Genomic DNA, 24,181 nt, shown 5'->3' on the forward strand with positions numbered 1-24,181 from the left:
TCTACATATCTAATGGGCCATAAGATCTGTCTACAATTAGGGGGTGACCCAAATAAAGGGAGGTATGCAGAAGATCATGGATGCAGAAATATTTACCTATGGAAGATACATACTTGGAAATGCATTACGTCTGAAAAGACAACAGTTGTTTCATACTTTAGCTGATGATGTCCCTATAGTATTGGGCAAAGTGGAGGTCTTGCTTGGAGTTCCACGATTAAATTTGGCATTATGCTCAAACTTTCCTGCAGTATAGCATCTGAATTACTCTACAAACTGAGGTAGTTTAATTTATTAAAGACTGATGCTAGGAGAAGCCTATCTTTCTACAGACAGCTGTTTTGCCTAATAGGAACAATGGCTTTGATCCTAAGATAAGTTAAGGGAGTTTAAGGAAGCAGTCACTGATCAGGTGACCATGTCTGTCCATGGGACACTTACAGGGAGGGATACAACCCATCTTTGGATGTCACCCTCTCACTCAGAGAAGTAAAGTTTCTCATCCCCTCCAAGATTTCAGCTGGTAATGTCCTGCAAAAACCCACTATGGAGGGTCAGAGGTCACTTCTGAAGAATGCAGGACAGAGCATGGAGGGGAAGGAATAAGGCTAGGGGATGGGAGATTCAAACAACATCAGACAGAAGTCCACCCAATTTAGTGTGATTTTTTCCCTACCCTCCAGCAGTTCTCTGCATCTCATCTCACATTGTCCCCACCTCCACAGAGGTTTTCAGAGGGACACGAGGGCAAAAGAATAGGAAATCTTCCTTCCCTGAACTTCTCTGGGTTAACTTCTTAGAATCCAAGCCAATACAAGCTTTTTAATAACCATATTTTTCCATCTATAAAATGCCTCCATGTATATTTTAGGGGACTCCAAATTAAGAAAACACCTCTCAGCACTACCCGTGTATAAGATGAACCCCAATTTTAAACCTAATTTTTGGGTAAAAAACCTAGTCTTATACACGGAAAAATACGGTATTTTTTATTTATTTATTTTTAAATCACTTACGTAAGGTAAAAGCATGGTATCGCTGCTGACGCCGCACAAGCTTATGAGAAACTGCAATGTTATTCTCAGGTTGTTGCTCCATTTTTCATTGTTGGCTAAAGCATTCCAGACATTCTCCATTTCAGGTCCAGGGACTTCATCTCCGTACTGCATTGCAGGGGCAGGGGTGGGGGTGGGGACAAAAGGGCAAACTTGATAAAAGTGCAATAAAATGGCCAAAATACAAGAAAACTAAGAGATGCAATGTAATAAAAAATAACTGTTGGGTTGTATTCAGTGCAAGCCAAGTTCCACTAGTGTAGCGGCACTTCTGTTTCTTTTCCACCCCCCCTCCGTCATCCCAAACCTTCTCCAGAAGCTCCCCCAACACTCTGAAGCTGATTTTGAGGGTGCCTAGGGGCACTGGCGGGGAGAGAAGTGTGGAAAGTTTCATTTGGCTACTGCAATTACCTTGTCTAGCGGAATGGGAGCACTGGATACCCAACAACTGTTTTTGCTTGACAGCCGAGTATCAAGCTGAACCATCACAGGTCGAACAACAAAGCAATATAATTTAACCCAATAACCCACCTCCATCATTCTGCCTGGACACTGAGGTCCAGCACCGAGGGCCTTCTGGCGGTTCCCTCGTTGCGAGAAGCCAAGTTGCAGGGAACTAGGCAGAGGGCCTTCTCGGTGGTGGCGCCTGCCCTGTGGAACGCCCTCCCAACAGATGTCAAAGAGGAAAACAACTACCAGACTTTTAGAAGACATCTGAAGGCAGCCCTGATCAGGGAGGCTTTTAATGTTTAATAGATTACTGTGTTTTGGAAGCCGCCCAGAGTGGCTGGGGAAACCCAGCCAGACGGGTGGGGTATAAATAATAAATAATAATAATAATAATAATAATAATAATAATAATTATTATTATTATTATTATTATTATTATTATTATTATTATTATTATCTATAGCACCAGAGGTAGAAAATCTAACCGATCAGGTCAAACACTGGCTTGTCTAAAACTACAGAAAAATACTAAGAAAGCCAGTGTGTTGAAGCAGATTAGATTTAAGGCTGGAGAGAACCAGGTTCAAATTCCCGGGTGGCCCTCAGCAAGTCACAAGGCTGTTGTGCATGCAACCTTCAACTTGAAATATAGGGGAAGCATGCAGAAATGAACCGTTGGTCAAAAGCAGTACTGGATTTCATATTTAAAAGCATATTATTTATTTGCTTACCTTAGCAGTCATGTACATCAGATTATTAAGCACCAGGGATGTAGCCTCTGGAGAGCCCCAGCCATTTCCCTTCAGTCCGCAGGTGACAGCTATTTCCCCATCTTTGTCCTTTATTTCATCCTCTGGGGTGCTTGGGCTTGACCCTGGGAGAAGAAGCCTGCTGTCTACAAGTTCAATGTTGTGAAGCCACGGCAGCAGGTAGGTGAGCATGATTTGGCGCCCATTTGGATGCGTTGTTGGAAACCTCTGACTCACTTCTATAAACAATGGGAAACAAGAGCTCATAGAATTTTAGTTTCAACCAGCTAGACTGCAGCATTATTCAAATGCAACTTGTGTGTAGGGACTTCCAGGCTGAAGCATGGAAGTGGGGCTGGTCTCTTAACCCCACCCCCCAATGCTGCGTCACCTTCCTCCAAGTTCCATGCATGGAGAGCTTTTTGTCGGCAAAGAAACCTTAATGTAAGAAGAAGCTGCTGGATCAGGCCACTGCCCCACCCAGTTCAGCATCCTGTTCTCACAGTGGCTGACCAGATGCATGCAAGAAACCCACAAGAAGGACCCAAGCACAAGAAACCCTTGTGGTTTTCAGCAACTGGTATTCAGAAGCATGAGGGCCACTAATTGTGGTGGTAGAGCATAGCCATCATGGACTAGTAGCCATTGATAGCTGGATCCTCCATGAATTTGTCTATTCCTTTTAAAGCCATCCAAGTTGGTGGCCATCATTGCCTCCTGTGGGAGCGAGTTCCATGGTTTAACAATGCGATATGTGAACAAGAAATTTCTTTTGGCTGTCCTGAATCTTCACATGTAGGGCTTCCTTTGCAAATGATATAATTCCACACCTGGATGTCAGAGGAAGGAGACACAATGCTGGGGCTAAAAGCATGGACCTCATCCTGTCTCAATGCCCTACGCATAACATGCATGAGCAGGTTTTGTGGCATTCAGTTAAACCACCTGTCCTTAAAAGGATCAAAAAAATGATGATTTCAGGAGCTTTTTGTTCTGTGTCTAAGTCATATGTGTAGGAATATATTGTTATGTGCTGCATTTTCAGCAACTGATAACTATTCAACTTCTGCTACCTGATGACCTTAATCCTGTGAAGGAAAAGAACATTTATGAAGCACAAAAGCATAGATAAACTGATTTCATGTTAACATCACCACCTGAAAACCAATGAGACTAACGACCAAGTAAAACGAAGGGATTAATATTGAGTTTCGAGCCCTAATTTTAAAAATTCTGTTCAACAATCAGAAAGGGTCCCTGACTTTGTGTTTTAATTGTTTGTGTGGTATGGATTGTTCATTTGTGGGAGATTTTCTGTTGCCCACATGTTTTGCTCTTATGCTTGCTATAACCAAATGCATAGCTGTATATGCTCCAACTTTTTAGTGTTTCTATGCTTGTTTTGCTTTTGTATGGAAAGTCTTCATAAACTGCTTTTAAAGGAAAAAGGGAAAAAAGAAAGGGTCTTCCTAACGTATCACACAGTGAAATGACACAGATAACAGATAAGTAAAAGCAATTTAAAAAAAATTAATGCTAAAAGTATCAAAGCGGGGGGAGGAGGAGATGCTTCTTAAAATTTACCCCCAAAGTATCAAATTTGTTGAATATGTCAAGTTACATAAAACAAGAATGTCAAAAATGCTTCACAAAGAGTTATTATGCAATAATGTGGGATACAGCAATAACCTCCAAGTGATCACAGATGTGGGAGTTCCATCCTATTCGGGAGCACAAAAAGAGTCGCAGGGAAAAGAAGGCAAACCTAATCTGCTTCCCCAAGAACAGGTAGTTTACTAATTCGCATTCATTTTTAAAAAATCACTAGAAACGCTTACCTGAAAAGAGTGGAAGCGTGAGCTCCGGGTACATTCTTGCCAGTTCATAGGACAGATGCGCTAGTGAGACGCTGTACAGCGGCGGCAATGGGCCGTGAGTCCCATAAAGTATACTGCCAGGTCTTTGCTCAGCTACTTTCTTTGAATAAACAAAAAGCTTGGCCTCCAAAATCTGCGGGCGAAGATAAATGACAAAAGCGGCATTACAGGTTTTCAACAGCGTCTTACAAGAATCCAAATCGCCAGGGTATTAATCTGTACACACAGCCTTGCATTTAGGCACTAGCCTGGTAGCCGTATGCAACCAGGAATTATGCACAGGCAGGTTTCTTGGCTCCACCTGTTCAGCCAGTTCATTTGGCTTCTCTTTTAGTGTCAAAAAGGGAAACCTCTTCCACAACCAGAAAACAAAGTGGGCTGGTGGAGAGGAGATAGATTGTGCCATTCCTTTCCTACTCCGCCAATCCACTTGGTAGAAGGCTACCCCTCTTCCACAGCCAACATGGAAACGCTGGCTATCAACCACTTGGAAGGCTAGTAAAAAAAAAAACCAATCTGTAGGCTAGAAACCTTTGTGGGCTTATTCACAAGCCTGATCGACTATACTTTCCTTTTTTCAGCTGGTAGGGGTTAATTGCCCTGCTTCCCAAGACCTAACTTATTGGGGTTGCTTCTCTCACCTGTTTCCCTTCCCAATCCTATTATGACACTGAAAGTCATCAGCCAGATCAGTCAAGGCTTTGTCCTCAGCCAATGGCCGATCCTGGCTTCTCTTCCCTCTTTGATCTCTTGCCCCACGTTTTCCTGTCACTCTGCCTTATCCATCCCAGGCTGCTTTGTACAAACCATCACTCCCATGCACACCACACCGGGCTACATATGCCCAAGAACTCTGTGCTCTTAAGAGACTGCCCAGCGCAGTCCAACACCTGGTGTTGCTGTCCAAAGAATATTGTTGAAAATGAAGGGTCAGGCCCCTTGTAAAGTACCCCCCCTCTCCAAGGCTGTTTCCTGTGCCCCAGTGTCACTGGATTATACCTTTATATAAAGGATTCTTGTCATATTTCCATTGTCGATTGTTAAAGAGTAAAACAAGCATGTAATACATTGATAAGGGTACAGGAGGCTAAACAGGAGTTTGCATTTCCATATATGGTTCTAGAAGTTGTTTTTTTTAAAAAAAATATTTCATACATGCCTGCATGAGTTGCATGGAAATTTCATAAATCTCTCTATTTGTGTCAGATGCTTTAAACAGGACTAGATTTAAAAGAGTCACAATATCAAAATGGTAGTTCCTGGAAAAAAAATAAACAAATGTTTGTGATCATTTTTATTCCAAAGAAAAGTTTTGTAATCTAATTTTTTGTGTGCAAAAATACGCTCAAGGCAACATATACTAAGAATAGAACAATGAACTATATCAAACACCATTAGAACAAACGAAACACAAAATATGTAAAATTACTTTTTTTATTTTAAAAAGGCAGATCTAAAGAACAGCCAATTCCTAATGATATAACAAAGGAGTTTATTTACAAATGCATATAATTTGCATTCTGAGCTGGGCACAGCAATCCTAATGAAGGGCTAGGGGGAGATAGAGAGCAGCAAATCTCCCAGAACAAACAAAGCTGGTCAGGATGGAAGGTGGGATGGGTTTGGGGAAGATGGAATGGATTTGGGGTTGGTTTCTTTTGTTATGCTAGCTCCAAGCTGGCCTCTCTTAAGAGAGTCAGTCTTGGGCTCCTCAGATGATTCATGGTGCTTAGGATCCAGTAGGTCCCAATTCTCCAACACCCAGCCCAACAGGAGACCTGTTAGTAGCAGCTAACTGCACTAGAGCTGAGGCACATGCTATATCCTCTGAGCTAGCAGCACCCCTCTCCACTGCTGGAGGCTGGCAAAGAGGGAAATACACAGCATTCTAACCTCCTACCCAAGCCATCAACTATAGGGTGGGTAGGACTGCAGCCCAGATTTCTATACACCTGATACCCAGTACAGATTTTTTTGTTTTCCGCTCTCTACCTTGCACTGCATTTCACAATACACAGAGCCACCTGCCTGCTACCACCATTATCTCAAAGCACTCGTAAAATAAATGATGAATCAGGTGCCCAGCACCAGGTACTCAGCTTTCAGCTTTGCTCCATCTAAGCAAGCTGATTGAAAAAAGGCAGAAATGCAAGGAATGTCAATAAATGGGGAAGGACAGCCCTGAGGATATTGCTGGGGGAAGAAATGTATGGAGGTGAGCTCCTATTTCATTTGCTGCAATGCTACAGTATGTCGATTTAGCCATTTCTTGTGATTAGTGAAATTCCAGAGCACTATTATTATTTTTTTAAGCATTTAATATCACAACAGAAATGTTGCCCCTCAAGCCTAGGAGCCAGGAAGCTTATATTAAGGTTTAATGGAACAAAAGAAATCATGATTAAATGACAGCTACTGCTATAGTTTAGATCCAGGGGGAATCTAACTTGCTTAAAGAGATCTATCATATGAAGGGTTCACATGCTGCAACGAAAAGTCTGAAGAGGATGGGAGAAAAATGATCTTGTTAGTCAATCCTCAAGTTATTATTTGGTTGATCATACATCACTGGCTCTTTTCACCTCAGGCAACTATCCCAAACTAGATCGTGAACTGCAAGTGAAGTTTGGGTGGGGCAATCAATATGAAATTCCACTCCTGCTGCCTCTTTCATCATCTGCTTTGTTGTATTTTATTTATTATGTATTTATCCCACCATTCCTCCAATAAGCTGAGTATAATGTACATGGCTCGCCACCCCTTATTTTTCACAACAACCTTGTGAGGTGGGTTCAACACACCCCAATCTTGCCTGTCCCCTCTTCCTGCCAATAGCACCCCAGCCCAAGGGTTTTCTCGTCTCATCCTTCCTTTAGTTATCTTTTTCATCTTCCTGACCAATCTTCACTGTCCTCTCCATCCATCCACCCTCCTGTTAGAAACTGTTCCTGAGCTCAACACCTATAGCTGTCTGACGTCCTTCTGCTATGCATCCTCCCTGTCCTTTTCTCAGTCCTGCTACTTTGGCCTCCCAGTCTATTCCACAAGCCCTGTGCTCAATTTTCACTAAGGTTCTTTGTCTCCTTGTCTGCGTCTATCTTGCCTGTCTCTATCTCACACCCCACCAAACCTCCCCTCACGGAAAATTAAGCGCTTGCCAATATCTGAGTCCTCATCCTTAGTTGAAACGGTTGTGAACATTCTTTGACACTCCCGGGTATGAATGGACAACTTTTATCCAGTAAAATATGAGAGATAGGCCTCAACAATCCCTGAATTTGCTCACAGCTTTGGACTCCATTTTTGATCTACGCTGATTTTCATTATATAAATAAACAGTGTAGCGGGTACTCTGTATATAGGTTTGTTTTGTACTTGACACACCTGGTCATAGTTCTCTTCTTCAGCATTGCACCAAATTACAAAGGTATGCATTTTCCAGGGAAAGCAGAAAAAGCATATTGCTTAGCTGTAGGCTTTCTGCCTAAGAAAATGTTTGTTCATTTCCACTTGCTCACTGGCATTTTTGTCCTACCTTCTGCACAGTATGAATATCCAGTTGCTACACTAAGAAATAGCAAATAGGCCTAAGATTGTAACTGATTCTTTCAATGTTTACGTGAAACAGAATTCAAGCATATTCCGACTCAATAGTTGCAGGGTATCTCCTGAATTTGATGTTCAATCACACTGCAAACTTCTGGCACTTCCTACGTGAAGGATTACTGATACCTGCTGCCACAAACAGTTGCAATGGCTTTGAAGCATCCGGAAGCAAGCTGGTATGACCCAGTATAGCACCGGTCTATAGCCCAGTTGAAGAGGTTTATTTGGTCAGGATTTAATTCCAGCAATAAGACAACAACTTCACAGCCAAGCTGATGAACCTGAGTACACAGAAAATGGCACAGTGTTTTGCAATTATCCATAATATTTGCATCAATAATTAAGCACAGAAAGGAAGCAAGACCTCCTGGTGAATCAGACCGAAATCTATCAAAGAAAGACCAAAATTCACTTTCAAATGGCACAGCCTGCCAGTTGCCTCCTCAGATTTGATCTCAACATCTGACCCCTCAAATACAGGTAATAGTAACAATTGTGGGGTACAATCAATGGTCTTTTTCAGAATGACTGGAATCTCCTCTTGAATTTGTTCCCCAAAATCTGCCACCCTCAGATAGTCCCACCATAGAGGGACCATAGGTACTTTTCTGCCAGCCCTGATGTTATGTGTGTCTAATCCCTTTTTGAAACTATCTAAGTCACTGGCCATCACAATCATTGTGGTTAACATATTCCATAAGGAAAACCCACTCTATTCCAATTCCACTATCTATCTTCACTTTTCATGCCTTCCTTTCTCCCTATTCATTCTTGCCTTCCGACAGCACAATCCTAACCATGCTTACTTGGAGTGCGTCCTACTGAATTCAGTGAGGGTTTACTCCCAGCTAAATGAGACAAGGACTGTAGCCTTATTGTTCACCAGACTATTCCAAGGATTACTCTGAGCCTAAACCTTTGGGGCAGAATAGGTTGTGAAAATGGGAGTAAATTTGTGGAAGTACACCTAATTCGCACATTTAACTCCGAGCCCACATACAAACAGCTGCATCCATACTCAGGAAACACTGTTAAATAGTTACTGTGTGGGCATTTTAAAGCAGGTTTAGGCACATTTAATGTGGCAGAGATCCAGCATGCAAGGAAAACATTGATCTTCCATAGCAGTGGCCTTATTTTCTCCTAAAGCTAAAACTCTTTTTGGCCTTCATCAGAAGATCTGCCCACTCACATTGATCTGATTCACCAGAAGCTATTTCAAGTAAGCAGAAGGTCATTTCACATTTGCATTTCATACAGCCTAGAATCAGGTGGGTGGTCTATCGGGTGGGAAGACTTCAAATTGAAAGGTAAACACACACATTGAGATCATTCTGCCCCAGACCTTTTTTTAATTTGTAGAGCGTTGAAAGGCCTTGAGTATTTTTCAGCAGAAATTTAGATTAATAAACTATGCTAAGGTATGTGTCTTGAAACAAAAGTAACAAATATACTTTCATTTACTGATAACAACTCTTTATTGCACATTCACTGGGTACCTGCGTCTGCAGTGCAAAACAACGGAGCCACCCCTCCTGCGACCACATTCTTTTGTAACACATTTAAAATCATTTCAGAAGTGCATCATTGCTGTGTTACTCACCCGTAAATCTTGACAAGCTAAAATATTATCAAGCCATTTGTAGAGATAGCCGTCTGGGGAAAGGCCCACGTTGTCAAATACAGGGCCACAGCATAGTACAGCTGACATTGCCTAAGAACAGAAGGGAGGAGGTTGGTTGTGCAAGCCCAACTATAATCAACACACTTCTGTTTATTTGTTCTTTTCACTGAATTGGCTACCACACCTTGTAAGATCACTGTAGGTTCTAAACATGGAGCAGCGCATCAAGCAATGCAGTAATGGGAGATTTTAAAGGGGCTTCAGTGGGGCCACTGAAGTGTGGAGGTTGCTGCTCTTAGGCATTGTAAAAAAAATATTATGCAATGATATCCCAGCAATAACCCCAGTCAATACCTCTTGGTTAGATAGACACATGCCTAGTCTACCCCTACCTTCCCTGAACTCCATTCTCTTCCTCCATATCCTCACTACATATTAATCTAACCTTCCCCAACCTGGTGCCTTCTTTAAGAATGCAAGAGCAGCCCTGCTGGAACGGACCCAAATCCAATCTAGTCCATCATTTAGAAATATTCCAGAGGTTATATACTACAACTCTTATTAGCTCCAGGCATGGCCATTCATGATTGTCACCATTGTTCGGAAAGGCTGGATTAATCAAACCGACACCTACTTTCATCTGTCTTACCCATCTCATTTTGATTAAGAACTGGCATCTAGTATACTGTATAGTGTGAGAATGAAACATTCAGTAGGGACTGCAACAGAAGTAATCTCCTATTTGGAAGATAGGCTTACTGCCTCGTATCGGTTTCCAATTAAAAAAAAGAGGGGGGGGGTTGTAGTTGACTGGTTTTTACTCATGAGCAGACCCATTGAAATCAATGGCAATGAATAACTTGGGACCATTAATTTCACGAGTCTCCTCCGAGTAAACGTTAGCTGAAAACAACCCTCAGTAACCAGTTTCCAAAATAAGTACCTAGAATTTAGCAATATGGTTTTGCTGCATTAAAGGAAAAAAACTGTGTTTATAAAGTTGCTGTTAATACCAATCTCCTGCTTCCTCAGATGAATCAAATGAATCAATCTTACACACAAACTGACAGAGCCAAAGGGGGGGGGGGATGTACAGAGGTTGTTGTTTTTTTGGTAAAAGAAAGATATTTTATTTATTTAAAGAGCATCATCGGATGTGGAATTTTATTCAGTAAAAGGAATGTTCACACACCTTTAAAGCACAATACTGGTATCTTGTAATCTGGTGATTTCTATCACTGTAGCGATCAAGTGGTGTAAACATGATACTGAACGGTCCGGCCCATTGACTAAACAAAATGAAAAGGTGGTGCCTCAAACTTTGCTGAGGGAAAAGGAATCTCCTATGGTGCACTGAGCAAAGAAACATAAAATTACATTTGTTAATTTGTTTTTAGAAAGGAAAACATGAGAATTATTCTTATGCAACATTTTGTAGCCCTGCAACAAGTCCTGGAATAATTTTCCTGGTTGTGCGTACTAAAAACATTTTTTTGAGAATGTACCATCTATGCAATGAGCTCTTGGGTGCTCAAAAGAAATATGCAACTCCCAGAATCATCAACAAGGAAGTTGAAGTAGCCATTTGCACCAAGCTTTATTCTAGATATACCTGACAATCAAAATGTTCTCTCATGGCTGCAAATTGATTCCCAAGGTAAAGCAACAATCCTCTTGCATTATGTTTTATGGACATAATCGAAATCTAAGCATGGTAGGAGATTCTGATTGTCCCCTCTTGACATTCATTAATTAGATTTTATATTTACATAGGCGTGTACGTTTATAGAACCACTGCAACAAGAGTTGGTTTAGTGTAGAGGCTAAGAGACTGCAAATCAGAGTTGTGAATCAGGAAACCCTCTGCTCAAACTTAGCCTCTGCCAGGAACTCACTAGGTAGTTAAGAGGCAAACCACACACTCTCAACCTCAGTCCCACCCTCATCTGTAATATAAGGGATAATAGGTAAAGGGGCCCCTGACCATCAGGTCCAGTCGTATCCGACTCTGGGGTTGCGGCACTCATCTCGCTTTACTGGCCGAGGGAGCCGGCGTTTGTCCGCAGACAGCTTCCGGGTCATGTGGCCAGCATGACAAAGCTGCTTCTGACGAACCAGAGCAGCGCACGGAAATGCCGTTTACCTTCCCGTCGGAGCGGTCCCTATTTATCTACTTGCACTTTTGATGTGCTTTCGAACTACTAGGTGGGCAGGAGCTGGGACCGAGCAACGGGAGCTTACCCCGTTGCAGGGATTCGAACCGACGACCTTCTGATCAGCAAGCCCTAGACTCTGTGGTTTAACCCACAGTGCCACCTGGGTCCCATATAAGGGATAATACTAGTGCTTAATAGTGCTATACAAATTTTAAGTATGACGATGAAGATGTATGTCCTATCTATACACTCTGTATATTTTGATTTTGAGATGCAGAGATTGTGTTGACGGGGGCATACATGCATTGCAGCTGACACAAGAACACCCCTATCACAATGTGGAATGTGTGAACATCAGGTGGGAGCAGACAGCTGCATTATGGGGGATTGGCCTAAACTGATCCCAGTCTCCCATCACGTACAGGTCTGTGAGCATTATGTTCTGAGCATCTGAATAACTGGAAACACATCTTTAAAAATTTATACTGAATCTAAAAATAATCTCCTTACAAAAATAGCAAAAGCTGTGTTGGCGACTATATTTATTTACTTACACCTGGAGCAAGAGTATTCTGTAATGAGTGAAAAGGCAATTTAAAAAAAACGTTACTGTTGAGAGAATTCCCTGTAAAAAGAGGGCTGCCTCCTTGTTCCAGATGTTCTGGATGAAGCAGAGCCCAAACTGTACTAAGCATGGCTGGGCTTAATGCACTGAATGTAGTGAGATGGATCTAATGATGAACACAGAAGGAGCCTTCAGATTGCCAGCGCTTAGGCTAGAGGCCTTTTATGCTGTCTCAATAAACGGAACACAACCAATTTGCAAAGCAATCCTTTAGCACAAAGAGCACGTAGCAATAGCTAAATTAAGCCCCTTGCTGCAAGAAAAATCAATGATCACTTTACTTGACGGAAGCTAGTTTTCTCCAGATGAAAGCCAACTGTTCCTTTGCAGTTTCTACAATTACCAATTGGCAGCCAGAAACCAGTAAACACTGAGCTAGTAAGATGTAAGCCAATTTAGGGTCACTTCACACCAGAAAATTGCTGCACAGGTTAAGAATGAATAGGAAACTTGTGTGCAGACCAGCTAAAATGCATGCATATATGTTAGTCATATGTGTATATGACTATTTACACCCAGGTTTCATTTTAATTTCTACATGAAAATGTCTCCTTTGTGGGCATTTTAGAGTTCATATGCTGAAACAAGATGGATCAAATTAAATACCAAGTATTCTGATGGACTATAGATTATCAAAGTTACATGGGCCTCTAAAGTCCCTAGTCCACAATACACGTAACAAGGACAGAAATATGTACAACTGCAGGTTTTCCATCTATTCTTCACTGATTACTTGTCCCCCGTTCTCCCAATTTCCTCCCTTACTCTTCCTGTTCCATGCAGATTAACCTGTAAGAACTTGTCCCTGCCCTTATATTTCACATTAAAGCTTTCTTCTCTATATCCATCAAGCTCTGCAATGCTTTTGACAAACACTGTCTTGTACTTTCGTCCTGCAATTTACACGATTATTGAATCTCCATACCTGGCACACACTGAATCAAATTGGCAATCATTGCACTGAAATGGGCTCTCATGTCCTTAAGAATCTCCACTTCTTTATCGTTTTCAGCTTCCAATAACATACGAGTCAGGTCAACATATTCTAAGAATAAGGCTCCGAGTGCTAATGTATCCCGCTCCAAGGCTCCGTTTGTACTATGGCAAAGAAAAGTGGGACGTTTTAAGGAACCGTTCAGATAGATAAAAAATAAGAACTTGTGCTTGGCAGATTGCAGACTGTAACATTTAAAATATCGATTTCAAGAATGTAAAAAGGAAGAATCTAGTGTATAGATATGGAAAAGCCCCAACTTTATTTTACAAATGCTCTAAGGAATAATAATAATAATAATAATAATAATAATAATAATAATAATAATAATAGTATCAGCACTGTCACAAGACCCTGTTCCACTCAAAAAGCAATATCCTACCTATCACTTATCACACCAGCATCAGCTAGTAATTCAAAAATGCGTAGTAGCTGTAACCGCAGCAGATCTCGGCGTTCACGACGCTTCTTATTCTGTGTCGCAGGAAAAGAGGCCAGTATTAATCACATCTATTACACAAATGCAGATTTTTAAAAAACAAGATCTAATCAAGCCTGGGCTCAGAACCAATATTTAAAGAGATGCTGATGACTGCTGAATAATATGAACTTTCTGATTAGCGCATACACATGGCCACATAGATTAGAAACATTTTCCTGCAAGAAGTAGTTCTAGGAAAGATACTATACAGTGGTACCTCGGTTTAAGAATAGTCCGGCTTAAGAACGATTCGGTTTACAAACTCCGCAAAACCGGAAATAAGTGTCTTGGTTTGAGAACTTTACCTTGGTCTAAGAACGGAATCTGAACGGTGGAAGGGCACCGGTGGCGGGAGGCCTCATTAGGGAAAGCGCGCCTCAGTTTAAGAACGGTTTCGGTTTAAGAACGGACTTCCGGAACGGATTAAGTTCGTAAACCGAGGTACCACTGTACTGACCCTTGAAAGAGGTGGGAGGGGGGAATGGGTAAATTACTTTACATATGTGTTTCAAGCTCTACATTCCAAAATCCTCTACTACAAGAGATACCAGTGTCATTAGTAACCATGTATTTATTACACGGGGTCTTTTAAACCACATTTTAAATCTTTCGCTCAATCGGTGCATCTGAAAAAAAAATGTTCTTATTGTGACACCCCACCAGGAACCATTCACTATCTTGTACTTAAGCGTCTAGAACTCAGTGAACTAACATCTTTGGAATTCACTCTGGCTTATCGCTTTTAGTAAATTTATTCAGGGGGGAGCAGTAGCAGTGCTCCATTTGGAGAAAAAAAAATGCAGTAGGAATGAGATCCCTCCTTCACTTATTCATCATCTTTGCCTCTTCCTAGTGAGCCACACCTCCTTGCATGTAAGGGGGGGGAGGGGTTTCTGGTACCAAGACTTTGGAGTATTTCAGTTTACAGTGAAGCAGAGGCAACACAACCTATCAGGAGCACATTACATGCAACAATCCAGAATATCTTAAATCAGGGACAGGGAAATGGTGGCCCTCCATCAGCCACAGGCCAAGGATTTATTTATAAATATTTAAAGACCACTTAAGTAGACATTCTCAAAGCAGTATATGTAATAAAACTTTCAACACAGATATCAGCAGATCTGTTTAGAACAGTATACATACAATAATTACCAATGAAACAGCTACAAAAACTTTTAAACAAATGTACATGTCTGCATAGACGTGCTGAATTTTTTAAAAAGTGTTAAGCAGTCACCTAAAACAACAGAGAGCATCTTGGGAGTTGTACCGGTAGTCCCACATTTAGAGGGTCACATGCTCTGCACCCTTGCCTTAAAGCATAATGAATGGTTGTTTCCTCTTGAAATAAAATATTTTTATGTACATTTATACAAAAGTATTAGGATGAACGCTTGCCAAATTTGAAATTAGTAACACTTTTAATTGACAGCATTTCTTCCTCCTTTTAAAAGTCTGCTGTTATATTTGTGCTGCCTCTTAAATGTGTTCATCTTAATTAAATCAACCAACCTCTGGTCTTCTCTCCAATGCTTCTTTCATTAGTGGGTGAAGTTCTTCCACTAATTCCCTTGATTAAAAAAAAAGGTATGTTATACACAAATACACACACACACACACACACACACACACACACACACACACATATATGTGTGTGTATATATAAACAAACTAACACACACACACACAAACTAATATATATCACTAACAAATCACCCTGTTCCAGAAGTTATGGTGTTTATGCAACAGAGGCCTGCCCAGAGGATGCCCAATTCTCTTCCTCATTGTGAAATGCGCTGTGCTTACAATAGGGTTGCACTGACAAAGCACCATGCAGCAGTGAAGCAAATGGCAGTCCCTGTTCATGTGGTCTTTTGCCTGTCTGTTAAAGCCCTGTATTGTGTGTACATTGCAATATGCAATGTCATGGGTGTCCAGCTTCCATCATCAACTTTCATCATCACTGGCTACACTGGATGGAGCTGATAGGAGCTGGAGTTCAACAACACCCGGAGGCTCCTATTCTTGCTGCAATGCACCCTCAAATACAGAGGACCACCCACCCTCTAGGAGTTTATGTAACTGAGTTATATTGCTAGGAAAGGGACCATGAAACCAGGGGGAACTACCTCATCTCCATTTGTCACTTCTGAGATATATTTCCCCAGATCAGGAGGCTATGAAGAATAAGCTTAAACCTCAGTCCAGAGAGGAGGCCATTAACAAATCCCAGTGGAACACTGCCAATGGGTCTGTCCTCCAGAATCGTCTCCAGACACAGAGAGCGGTGCCCCCAAGAGAACTGGGACAGAGAGTGTACACACAAAGTCTAGCACTTGGGCTTGCTGCCCAGACATCAGCAATATTTTTTGGTAATCAAAAGTCTCTTATAGAGTAGTCCAGGCATCCCCAAACTTCAGCCCTCCAGATGTTTTGGACTTCAATTCCCACCATCCCTGACCACTGGTCCTCTTAGCTAGGGATCATGGGAGTTGTAGGCCAAAACATCTGGAGGGCCGCAGTTTGGGGATGCCTGGAGCAGTCCTTCCAAATTTAAAATCAGCTAAGTTTTTAATCTTTGTCCATGCAGCTTGGGAATGTATTCCACTTCATCTTGTGTCTCCCAAGATAAAACACTTGTCTTTGTTTGCAGGTCATCTTAAACCATATTAAAAATAAACTATGGTTTAATATGAAACACTCTGTTCTCCTTTGCTGCTGTGAAACAAATCAAGAGCCTGGCTTGTTGTAATGTGTAAATTTACCTGGCATGCAGCTGGAGCAGGGGATGAGTGAAGTTGCATGTTTACATTAAACCAGTTTATTTCTAACTATGGTTTAATGTGACATGTGAGCTGGGCCACTGCTAACCATTTATTATACTAAGAGTGCTTCCAGTCAGGTGTTTATTGTGTTACTGGTGCTGCTTAGGCCTTCAAGTTTTACACAGCATCCACATAATGGCTTCAAAATCAAAATGCCAATCTGAATTCTGCCCCCAATTTAATGCCCTTCCTGTTGAAAATTTTATATTTTAGGTGATATTAAGCCACCGTTTGGAAGCATCCCAAAGCAATTTGGACCACGAGAAATTCATGGCGCATCAATACCTGAAAACGAGAGAATTTGTTCTTCCAAAGCCCAGCACAAGTGACTCAGTAATTTCTATGCTCTCAAGTCTCATCAAAGGCACTAGTTGTTTTAACAACACACCAACAGATGGAGTTCCTATAGCCTAAAAATAAAATAAATTTAATGGATATAATCATTAAAGCAATTAGAGAAGAATAACAAAAAAATGTACTGCTTTAATAGGTATTGCTGGTGAATTTGAAAAGCATGTATTACAAAACAGAAATAAGCGGCTCAACAGTCATGAATAAGAGAATTTGATTCTGTGGGGTCTGAGGAAAAAAGGCTGGTGTGGTATCTATCTGGTCACAGGTCAAATGGCCAAGAAGAGACTTTTTTCTTCGTTCCTTTCTCGCTCCTGCTCCTGGGATGACCAAGAGGTGCAATAGTAGGAAAACTTCATATAAAGTCAGATGGGTGGCCACCCGAGAGCCTTTTCTATAGTGGCTCCTGACCTTTCAAATGCTCTCTCCAAGGAGGCCTATCTGGAGACCTTGTTATTATCATTTAAGTGCCATGCGAAAACATTTGCTTTCCCAGGCTTTTAAGAACTGCTAACACAAGCATTCTTGGAATGCTTTAGTTTGCTGCTTCCATTTGCTATATTAGTTTGCATGCTTCATATTATTATCATTGCTGTTCTTTTTTTAATGTCTTACCATCCTGGGAACAGAAATTATTCTGAAGGTGTGGAAGAAATGTTATGTGAATAGATAAGTAAAATGTGGCTGCAGTGTGCCTTAGAAGCAAAGCTAAATGCTGGTTTTTGCTTGCTTGCTTGCTTGCTTGTTTTGCGGGGTGGTGTGCAGTTCTACTCTGGCCTATAAAGATGACAGCGAAGGGTTAGGTCAAACCAAGTGAAGGAACCAGCCAGTTATTCTTCAGAGTGCCCAAGAGGACAAGAACTATGAACTCAACAAAGCAGTTTAGAAGCATGTTGGATCAAAAAAACTGCCCGATGCAGGAATCGTCTGTCACTTTCTGTGAGCCTACAGAAGAGAGTATCATTTTCCCTTTGCTTTGTTACACATCTGCCTTCTATCCCGAGTTGCAGAGCATTGCCCAAATGTGTTAAGAGGTGCACCAGAAATAATCGGAGCAGGGGATTCTGCATCTGTCACACAAATGGTATGCGTGCATAAAAAGGTTAACATACTTCCCATATCTGCTCCACGCCATGAAAGGCATTTTGGCAGAAAGTCTGTGTGACCTTAACACTGGAACAAAAGAGCAACTGACACAAGTAAGTTGGCAACACCACTGAATAATTCCCACAAGGTAAACGTGGCATATAATAAAAATTAGAACAGCCTTTTTCACCAGACTCAAGCAAAACAGACGAAATCCCACTGCCAATGTGGGATTAAAAATCACCTTATCGTGACTCTGGCCATTGAATGGTTCATCTAGGTATGGTAATGGTTCTTCAGTTAAGTCCTATGGGGCCTACCAAGTCTGTTTCCAGTTCCAAAGAATCCCAACTTATTTATGGGTTAGTACTTCTGGGGCAAAGAGCAGTCCAAGCCAGCCATATGTAGTTTTGTTTTTGTTTTTAAGTCTTAGGTAGCATACTATAATATCTAAAAGAATGTAGTATAAGCACTGATAACTGGGAAACAGTGGGCTGCGAGTGCTCCAATAGGAGAACGACCTTTACCAAAGGTATCATGGACTTTGAAGAAGCATGAACTCAGGCTGAAAGGGAGAAATGAGCTAAGAAGACGGCACGTTTGGCAAACCCACACTGAGATCAACTCCCACCCGGAAACCTATGTCCCCACTGTAGAAGGATGTGCGGATCCCGAATTGGCCTCCACAGTCACTTACGGACACACTGTTAAGACCGTGTTCATGGAAGACAATCTTACTCGGCTACAAGTGATCGCCAAAGAAGAAGACCCTTGATTCAGCTATGAGTGGTGAAGGATCTCAAATCCAGCTCTGGAATGGTTCTAGCAAGGTCTTTCCTAAGGATGCCACAGCTCGGAAGTGATGCATGCACTTTGCCTTATAAGCAGATATGGAGAATCTTTGGCTCTCCCAATGATGCTGGACTTCAGTTCCCATCATCCCCAACCCCTGCGCCATGCTGGTAGGGGGGGGTGATGGAAGCTGCAGTCCCACAACATCTGAAAGGCCACAGGTTCCTCACTCCTGGCTTACAGGTGGCAATGCATCATATGTCTAGAAGGACTAGGCTTGAGTCTTGTGTGAAAAATACACATCATATATAAACATATTTCTCATTTGATGGCCAAGTCATTTTAACGAAATACCACTTACCTTGTTATCGTAACTAACAGTACCATCAGGTGTGGTAGCCATGATCTCAGGAGTCGAAACACGCAGATGGCCGGGGCTCATAATACTGGGTTTTGCTGCTCCAAAGCAGAGAATAAGGTAATTTCTCCATAAAGTGACATAATGGTCTCCACTGCTCGCTGTACTGGTTTTCTTTGCATTCACAGGGCTGCTGAGTACATTGTTTTAAAATAAAATCAGTTTTGGATATTACTTTATTATTTTTCAAAGAGGAGACATTATAGCAATATAAAGGGGCTGATTCAGTTCAGCATAAAATGAAATTCAACTAGAAGGGAAGGATCGTAACTCAGTGGTAGAGCATATCCTTTGCATGAATACAGTATTGGGTTAAATTCCTAGCAACACCAGGTAGAGTTGGGACAAACTCCTGTCTAATATCCTGAAAAGCCACTGTGAGTCAGGTGTTGACAATGCTGATGGGCCAAAGGTAGCTCCTGAAGTTCTAAACTACAGCAACAACATAAAACATAAAAAACAACATAACAACATAAAAAAAGTTACAGGTAGGTAGCCGTGTTGGTCTGAGTCGAAGCAAAATAAAAATATTCCTTCAGTAGCACCTTAAAGACCAACTAAGTTTATATTTTGGTATGAGCTTTCGTGTGCGTGTGCATGCACACGAAAGCTCATACCAAAATATAAACTTAGTTGGTCTTTAAGGTGCTACTGAAGGAATTTTTTTATTTAACATAAAAAAAAATCACTCAGTGCTATTTTTTTGTAGAAAAATGTGCAGAACTGCTTTACATCTTTTATACTTCTCACTGCAAGCATGTGAAGGCGTTTACAGCAATTATTTTTTGGAGGTGAAGAGCTAAAGTTTAGGGACAAATGCTTTCTCAATACCACCTATAAGAAGCCATAGCTGAACAAAGATTTTAAAACCAGGTACCCCAATTCTAAGCGCAACTCTGCACACTGGACTACACAGGCTCACAAAAACACAACCCTCCTATCAAATATATGCCATTCTGGTAGCTCCCTCATCTGGGGGATTCATTATTTAAAAACAGTGAATACAGACCAGATCTATCAGTGTAATATGAAATATTGAGAACCAAATTGTAATAAAATAACAATAGAACTTACTTTGGATCAACCAAAGGCATGACCAGCTGCAGCCTTGTAAATGCATAAGGCCAAGCATAGCTGAGAGCAGTAGGACAATGCTTTGGTAAATTCTCTTGTCTAAGAAAACTGAAAAGGCAGAGAACCCAGGGATCTTTGACGGACTGTGCAAATATCCAGACATGGGAAGGACTTTTTACATCATAATGGCTATTAACAAGGACCGCGTTCCATTCTACCAGCCACTGCAAATCCACATTATGGGTTAATGGTAACGTTGTCTGTTGGAAAAAAAGTATTAAAAAAAAGAAAATCACTGTCAGCATATTATTTCAGAGATTGGCCTGCATTTTTTATTTTCCTGATAAGCTGCCCTTTCAGTAGGCTGCCCATGTGTCCTACGTAATAAAGGATTTTCTTCTTGAAAGGCTGTCAGAGGACAGCTCTATGTGAAGTGCTGTCTAGTTCAAATCTGTTTTAAATATATTTTTAAAAAACCGTAAGAAGGAAAAGCAGGGGCCTTGAAGTTATCCAACAGCAGTTAGCACCTGTACTGCAGACTGAGCAAGCATAGTGGCCTCGGTCCTAAAGCCCTAAATGGCCTCGGTCCAGTATACCTGAAGGAGCGTCTCCACCTCCATCATTCTGCCCGGACACTGAGGTCAAGCGCCGAGGGCCTTCTGGCGGTTCCCTCGTTGCGAGAAGCCAAGTTGCAGGGAACTAGGCAGAGGGCCTTCTTGGTGGTGGCGCCTGCCCTGTGGAATGCCCTCGCAACAGATGTCAAAGAGGAAAACAACTACCAGACTTTTAGAAGACATCTGAAGGCAGCCCTGTTCAGGGAGGCGTTTAATGTTTAATAGATTACTGTGTTTTATTTTTCTGTTGGAAGCTGCCCAGAGTGGCTGGGGAGCCCAGCCAGATGGGCGGGGTATAAATAATATATTATTATTATTATTATTATTATTATTATTATTATTATTATTATTAAGATCCCTTGGTCATTCTTCCCGCTATAGAATGCATTGTGTGGTATTCAGACTAGATCTGTTGACATTAATGGACTTAACTTAGTCATATTCCTTCATTTCAACTTAGCTGAGTACAACTTAGCTAAATACAACCATTCTATTTAAATGATAGCATTTATTTCCAAATTTGCACCAATCCCAAAAGCTCGCCATGTGCATATATGTGTCCTCTCTTTTTGGGGGAATGCGTTTTCTCTTTTGGGGGCACGTGTAAGTAGCAAATCTGCATTTGGACCTGGATACCAGCTGCCAAACCCTTGTTTGAACAGATGGAAACACCACCATTCCTCCAACTGCAGCCACACAACCTGCGGTGTTATTTCATTGATCCATCATTCATTCCGCTCAGGGCTTATCTACATGCTTTTGACAGAAGTGAACAGTGCCTCTGCCTTCCTGCCCGCTCTGCACCTGTACGCAGTCAAAATCAGTCCATGGCTTATTCTCTGTTCCTTAGTCAATTTGTGACATTGCCCCACTTACTATACTAAATATACCTTGCTGCATTCTAGTGATGCACACTGATCCAATAACTGTTTAGGCAGGAGATCTGTCTGAGTGGAAGATTCAATCCATGCAAGGATTGAGGCTATTCATTAAATTAATGGGGTAGTCTGACTGTACAATAGATCTGAATCTGGATACATGCAAATCTCTGGATACGGCTGGTACTGTAATTAAATTATGAAACCAGTTATTACCTAATATTCTGCTAAGACGTCGAAAATATCAATACAGCTACAATTACAGGCTGAAGTGATGGAATTGCAACAGCGGATCAAGGAGATTACCTGTGCTCTACTGGGTAATAAAATCCAATGCCTGAAGCAACTCCAAGAGTTTCTTAACATACCTATAATCTTTGTATCTGCATTCCAGTCTTTTTGGAACGTTGCACAGTTTCTGTTTATTTAGCACATATGCATTGTGAACAGTTAGAAGATAACAAGAAGGTACTTACTGAATCTGAAACGGCCACATGAATGAAACTTTCCAGAATAGAAGAACTGAGTTGGTCCATGACATCAATCATAGGCCTATCGTCATCCTGTATACGTGAAGGTGACAGAAATTAAGTCAATTTTTAAAAAGAGTGTTTGAAGAGTAAAATATTTACCGTGGCATAAGCTTTTGTGGGCTAGAGCCTACCTCATCAGATGTATGAAATAGACAGTGTGGCAGGAGAAGCATTAAAAGAGGAACAATCTCATATTGAAAGCAGTGATACTACGTATGAATCAACCAACTGAAGTCAACAAGCTCATGTATGAGTCCAGGCACATCCAACCGTTGCAGGTAAACACTCAGTTTATGTGACATCCAGGTAAGTGAGCAATTTACTGTTCGTGGAAATTTAGCCACCTTATGTCTTGGTTCAAGTCAAAATAAATTTGGTCAAAGTGGTCAGTGTACTCCAGTTCAGCAGCCACCCCAATTTCTGAATGAATTGGTTCTAACTCATTTATGGCCTTCGCATGAAACAGAATTATTCTGAGCGAGTCCACTGCTGCAGCAGCATTACTTGAAATTTTGTGAGGCTGCAGTTACTCACTCCCCCTAGTTCAGTTGTTTAAACAGCCAAAGCAGAACCATCCACTTACAAGAAGGAAGCTTCAGGAAGCTTGAGGAAACCGCAAGGTTTGCTCAAGTACAAAAATAATTGGGGGTGGGGGGATTAAAGAGAGAGGACCCTTAAAAAAACACTCAGTGAGGAGTGAGCATGCTCAGTAGCCACCGCAAAACAACAGAAGGAGATGGAATGGCTGACTGGAACACTGAAGAGCAACACTCCACGCTGTAACATTCTGCTGCAGGTCCCACTAGCACATTCTCTGTTTTTTATTCCTAGCTCCCTCACAATTCCCAGAGGCACTCCTGACAACTGTAGCCATTCGGATTCATTTTGTGGACCAACCTTCTCCATGGATGATGTCCTCTAGATGTTCCTGACCATTGGACCATGCGGGCTGAGACTAGTGGGAATTGTAGTCTTAAGAAGACACCAGACTTGGGAAGGTTGCTGAAGAAACTCCACTCCCACACATTTCCTACCTCTAAACATTCCTCTTGCAAGAATTGACTGTTCTTCTACTTTGAGTGAGGAGGAATGCTAAACGGTGCACAAGCATACTCTTCCCATGGAAGCAGAGCCCAATACTTATGCCACGACAACATCCTGATTCAGCTAGAGCAGGGGTTCCCAAACTAAGGCCCGGGGGCTGGATGCGGCCCAATCGCCTTCTAAATCCCGCCTGCAGATGGTCCAGAAATCAGTATGTTTTTACATGAGTCGAATGTGTCCTTTTATTTAAAATGCATCTCTGGGTTATTTGTGGGGCATAGGAATTCGTTCATCCCCCCCCAAAAAAACATAGTCTGGTCCCCCACAAGGTCTGAGGGACAGTGGACCGGCCCCCTGCTGAAAAAGTTTGCTGACCCCTGAGCTAGAGCACTGCTCTATAATACACTTAGTACAACCAGTAATTTCTCTTTTTTTTAATGTTTCAAATTCTTTGCAAATAAGAATCCAATTCCATTGGATTGTAGGACTCTTTCAAATATTAGAGCGGTGATAAATTAATAACTGGCAAAGTGGGTCAGAATAAGTATCTAGTTTAGTGTGTGTGTGTGTGTTGTACCAGAACTTCTGCTTCATTTTTTGTGCTTACAAAGTTAATGCACTGACAGAAGCTCAACATGTGGTTAATTGTTGGATTTAGTTCAGTGTTTGCAGAACAGAAGTGCCCATCATAAAATGCCATACGACTTAAGACATCGTGTATTGAAGGGATGAAAAAACTAGCATGCTGTTTACTGAAGCATTCCAATGGCATGAACACAAAATATTTTGTTCTCCACTTAGCAACTTACTAACTGGGAACAAGGCGCTCCATGCTTTTGTATTTGACAAACAAGAATTAGTATTCTCTATGGTGCAAAGAAAAATGCAGTGCATGAAATCGTTTTATTACACATAGCTGCCAGCTGGACGGACACGATGTATCGGC

At 41.5% G+C, this 24,181-nt stretch overlaps 1 protein-coding gene across 11 annotated transcripts in view; it reads right to left on the reverse strand.

The window, feature by feature from the left end:
* Positions 1–24,181, reverse strand: part of FRY (FRY microtubule binding protein) — a 194,850-nt gene that overhangs the window by 58,060 nt on the left and 112,609 nt on the right. For 10 of the 11 annotated variants that reach the window (XM_060273790.1, XM_060273791.1, XM_060273792.1 and 7 more), the window contains 14 exons: positions 22,135–22,221; positions 20,167–20,426; positions 19,036–19,225; positions 16,731–16,855; positions 15,133–15,190; positions 13,519–13,610; positions 13,068–13,240; positions 10,554–10,714; positions 9,341–9,451; positions 7,864–8,018; positions 5,291–5,390; positions 4,093–4,264; positions 2,237–2,493; positions 1,017–1,163 (listed from right to left, as the gene is read on the reverse strand). In XM_060273790.1, coding sequence (XP_060129773.1) covers positions 1,017–1,163; positions 2,237–2,493; positions 4,093–4,264; positions 5,291–5,390; positions 7,864–8,018; positions 9,341–9,451; positions 10,554–10,714; positions 13,068–13,240; positions 13,519–13,610; positions 15,133–15,190; positions 16,731–16,855; positions 19,036–19,225; positions 20,167–20,426; positions 22,135–22,221 — 2,088 coding nt within the window. The remainder of the gene's footprint in view (positions 1–1,016; positions 1,164–2,236; positions 2,494–4,092; positions 4,265–5,290; positions 5,391–7,863; positions 8,019–9,340; positions 9,452–10,553; positions 10,715–13,067; positions 13,241–13,518; positions 13,611–15,132; positions 15,191–16,730; positions 16,856–19,035; positions 19,226–20,166; positions 20,427–22,134; positions 22,222–24,181) is intronic. The other variant, XM_060273787.1, reaches the window with a different exon arrangement.

This window comes from Zootoca vivipara, chromosome 4, assembly GCF_963506605.1.
Source record: "Zootoca vivipara chromosome 4, rZooViv1.1, whole genome shotgun sequence".
Classification (NCBI taxonomy): domain Eukaryota; kingdom Metazoa; phylum Chordata; class Lepidosauria; order Squamata; family Lacertidae; genus Zootoca; species Zootoca vivipara.